Below are 3,157 nucleotides of genomic sequence, written 5' to 3'. Positions count from 1 at the left end.
GCGTACACGGCGGACGGCGTCGGGTGGGGGACGAACGTGAAGCTCGCCACGACTGGGCAGGTCCTCGCCGCCTGCGGCAACGCGGCCGATGGCGACGCCGGCGCCGGCGCCGGGGACGGAAGTTCGAGAGGTGGCGCGGAGGGGGGTGCGGAGGGGGCAGGGTCAGGGAAGCATGAGGATTACGAGGCAGAGATGGCGATGGAGCTGCCCGAGAGGATCGAGATGGAAGGTGGGGAGGTGGGGGAGAGATCCGGGTGATCTCCCTGCCGGGCTGGCTGGCGGGTATGTGTGGGGGCGGGGGTAGGGGGAGTGGCGCCGTGTGGTTGAGGGCCCAGCGCTCGAGCAACCTTTCTTCACCAGCAGCCGTTGGGAATTCCAAATGTCTTGTGTATTTGTGGAGATTTTGTGAGTTTTCAAGCTGATTTACGAGGAGCGGATCAGCGGCGACTCGGCTCATGAAGTGAGCCCTGTGGACAGCGGCTGCAGCAGCCCAAACAGCACCCCTGGTCAATCACGTCCACCCCCCGCAACCCCCTCAATCTGCTGACTGTATTCCCAATCTTGTATCATCTCTTATGTGACCAGTGGACTTCCGTTGGGTGGGGCAGCCCAACGTGGCCTTTTTTGTGGAGCTGGCGTTCATGGGGTGAGGCGCGACAAAGATAAGATGGGATACGAGGAGGTCGTGGTGGTGCAGTCGCGACGCAAAATTGCCTTCGCTTGATCGACGCGGCACCGTCAACGGGCCGCGCATGCGATGAGAGGGCTGGCTTTGGCCCAGGAGTTTCGGCATGCGCGTTGTGCGGTTTCCACTTTGCTGCGCCGCCGGCGGCCGCGACTTGTCAGGTCGCTCTCTACCCCTTCTTGACCCCTGCCACCCCTCCGAATCATCAACCTATGATGCGCATCGAAACCATTTCGACTCCCAACCCCCAGGCCGTACACGCGCCTCGTGCCGCGGGTGTCGAACCTGACGGTCAGGGGCACCCTGCGGCTGGCGCTGGCGCCGCTGGTTCCGACGCTGCCCGGCTTTGGGGCGCTTATGATTTCCCTCGTGCGGACGCCCCAGGTGCGCGGCTGGCTTGAATATAATCTGTCGGTTGCTGGAGAGCATGTGCGTGTGTGGATGCATGTGTGTGTGTGTGTGTGTGCGTGTGTGTGTGCGTGTGCGTGTGTGCGTGTGCGCGTGTGCGTGTGCGTGTGTGCGTGCGTGTGTGTGTGTGTGTGTGTGTGTGTATGTGCTGCACCCCCGCTTCATGGCTGCCCCCCACCCCCCTTGGCCAATCGCAACGCTCGCGAGTCTGCACACTCATGCTTCCAACAACCTGCAGGTCAAGTTCGTGCTGGACTTTGGGCCTGTTCTTGGTGGGAAGTTTACGGCAAAGCCTGTGGCCGGGTTCCTGGACCCCTTCCTGCGCGACACGATGGCCAACATGGTGGTCTGGCCCCAGAGGTAGGAAGTTCACATTGAACATCTCATACATACTGCGGGAATCTTCTCGGGGCGGCGTCCTAGCGATGATGGAGTGGATGATCGGGTTGAGGTGCCCACGCCAGGCTCACGTCGCTGTTGGGCGCAGGAGGCGCCTCCTCCGAGCGCACCGCGCGGACGCAATGCCATGTTGTCAGTGTCTCGTGTGGGGCGGAACTCAACAGAAGCCTGTGACATCAGACGGCTGGCCCACTCGGCTGAAAGGCGGCCTTGTCCACCTGTCCAGAGTGCACACACAAACACACACACACTCAGAGGGATAGACCCCAGCTCCAGCTGCGGGCACCACTATCCCTTTCGCACGGCCCTGCGTTAAGCGCCAACTTCCTCCATCAATGGGAAAAGCCCCATCAACACTATCATGTGTCTTGTTGATAGCCCCTGAAATTCCTGCCCACTGCTCACGTGGCACCCCTGAAGGTTTGTGGTGCCCCTCTTGCCCAAGGAGGTCACGGGGCCGCTGGATGCGCTCAATCTGCGGAGCGTCGGGGTGCTGCAGGTGACATGCGTGGGCGGCAGAGATTGTGTATGGATGCCTTGTGTGTTTTGAGTGTGTCACGAGTACGCGTGTTTGCATGAGTGTGTATGCGCGCGTGCGTGCGTGCACGCGTGCGTGTGTGTGTGTGTGTGTGTGTGTGTGTGTGTGTGTGTTTGTGCACGCGCATTTGTGTGTGCACACATGTATATGAGTGTGCGTGTGCATGCGTGCCTGAGGGGCTGGGCATGGAGAATGTCGCTGCTTTGTCAGCTGTCCAGGCATGCGCATGCGTCTTCAACCATCCGGCCACCAAAGGCCCACTGCGCCACTCTGGAGGCCGGCGTCGCCCCTACGGACCAGGGATCGCATCGGATAGGCAGGGTTTGCTGTCGGCCCCTCTGACCTCTCCTGCTGCCGCCGATTCCTTTCCTCCACCAACAGCTCCCCTGCCCCTTGCAACAGCTCGCCGCCCACCCACCCGTTCTAGAAAAAAACAGCGTCCCGTGCCCCCATCCCCACTCCACCCACCCACCTGACAGGTGGAAGTCCTGCAGGCGCGAGGCCTGCTGCACAGCGGCGGCTGGCTCTCGTCCACAGACCCCCAGGTGCGCCGCGCCCCGCCCCGCCGCGTCGCACCACGACGCGCCGCGAGGCTCTCGATTTGGGCGTCGCGCTCTCGACTGTGAAGCGTTTTTTTGGGGGGGGGAGTGGGGCTCGGCGCAGCCAGCCTGCCGCCCGCCCCTCAGCCGCGCTCCAACCAAACGGCTTGCTTGCTTGTCAACGATGCGATTTCGCTTGCAGTGTTTTCAAGGATGTCCGGTCCAGCCAACAGCCAACCCAGACCTCCTGACCCACCAACCCACCAACCCCTCATCCCGTATCCACATTTCTAGCCTAACCCACCAACCTCCCACACCATCCAACGGCGTCAACCTTCATCAACCCTCCCCCCCTCACACACACACACATACACACACACACAGCACACAGCACACAGCACACACACATACACAACACACCCACACATCCACACGCACACACACACATACTCACATCCATACACTACACACACACACACACACACACACACACACACACACGCACCCACTCCAAGGTGGAGCTGTTCACCCAGCCGGGCCACAAGGTCCGCAGCGCCCCCAAGCGCGCCACAGTCAACCCCAAGTGGC

General features: G+C 61.8%; 1 protein-coding gene across 1 annotated transcript; it reads left to right on the top strand.

Annotated features, from left to right (window-relative positions):
- Positions 1–585: 585 nt before the first annotated feature.
- MNEG_15591 (hypothetical protein) lies at positions 586–1,453 on the top strand (the record flags this gene model as incomplete). The annotated part of the gene is made up of 3 exons (XM_014035938.1): positions 586–646; positions 937–1,069; positions 1,332–1,453. Coding segments are annotated over 3 exons (316 nt in total), but the record flags the coding sequence as incomplete, so codon positions are not given.
- Positions 1,454–3,157: the final 1,704 nt, after the last annotated feature.

The sequence above is a fragment of the Monoraphidium neglectum genome (genome assembly GCF_000611645.1).
Source record: "Monoraphidium neglectum strain SAG 48.87 unplaced genomic scaffold scaffold05465, whole genome shotgun sequence".
In the NCBI taxonomy this organism is placed as follows: Eukaryota; Viridiplantae; Chlorophyta; class Chlorophyceae; order Sphaeropleales; family Selenastraceae; genus Monoraphidium; species Monoraphidium neglectum.
Note: the sequence above shows the minus strand (reverse complement) of the source record. Positions and strands in the feature narration are given on the sequence as shown.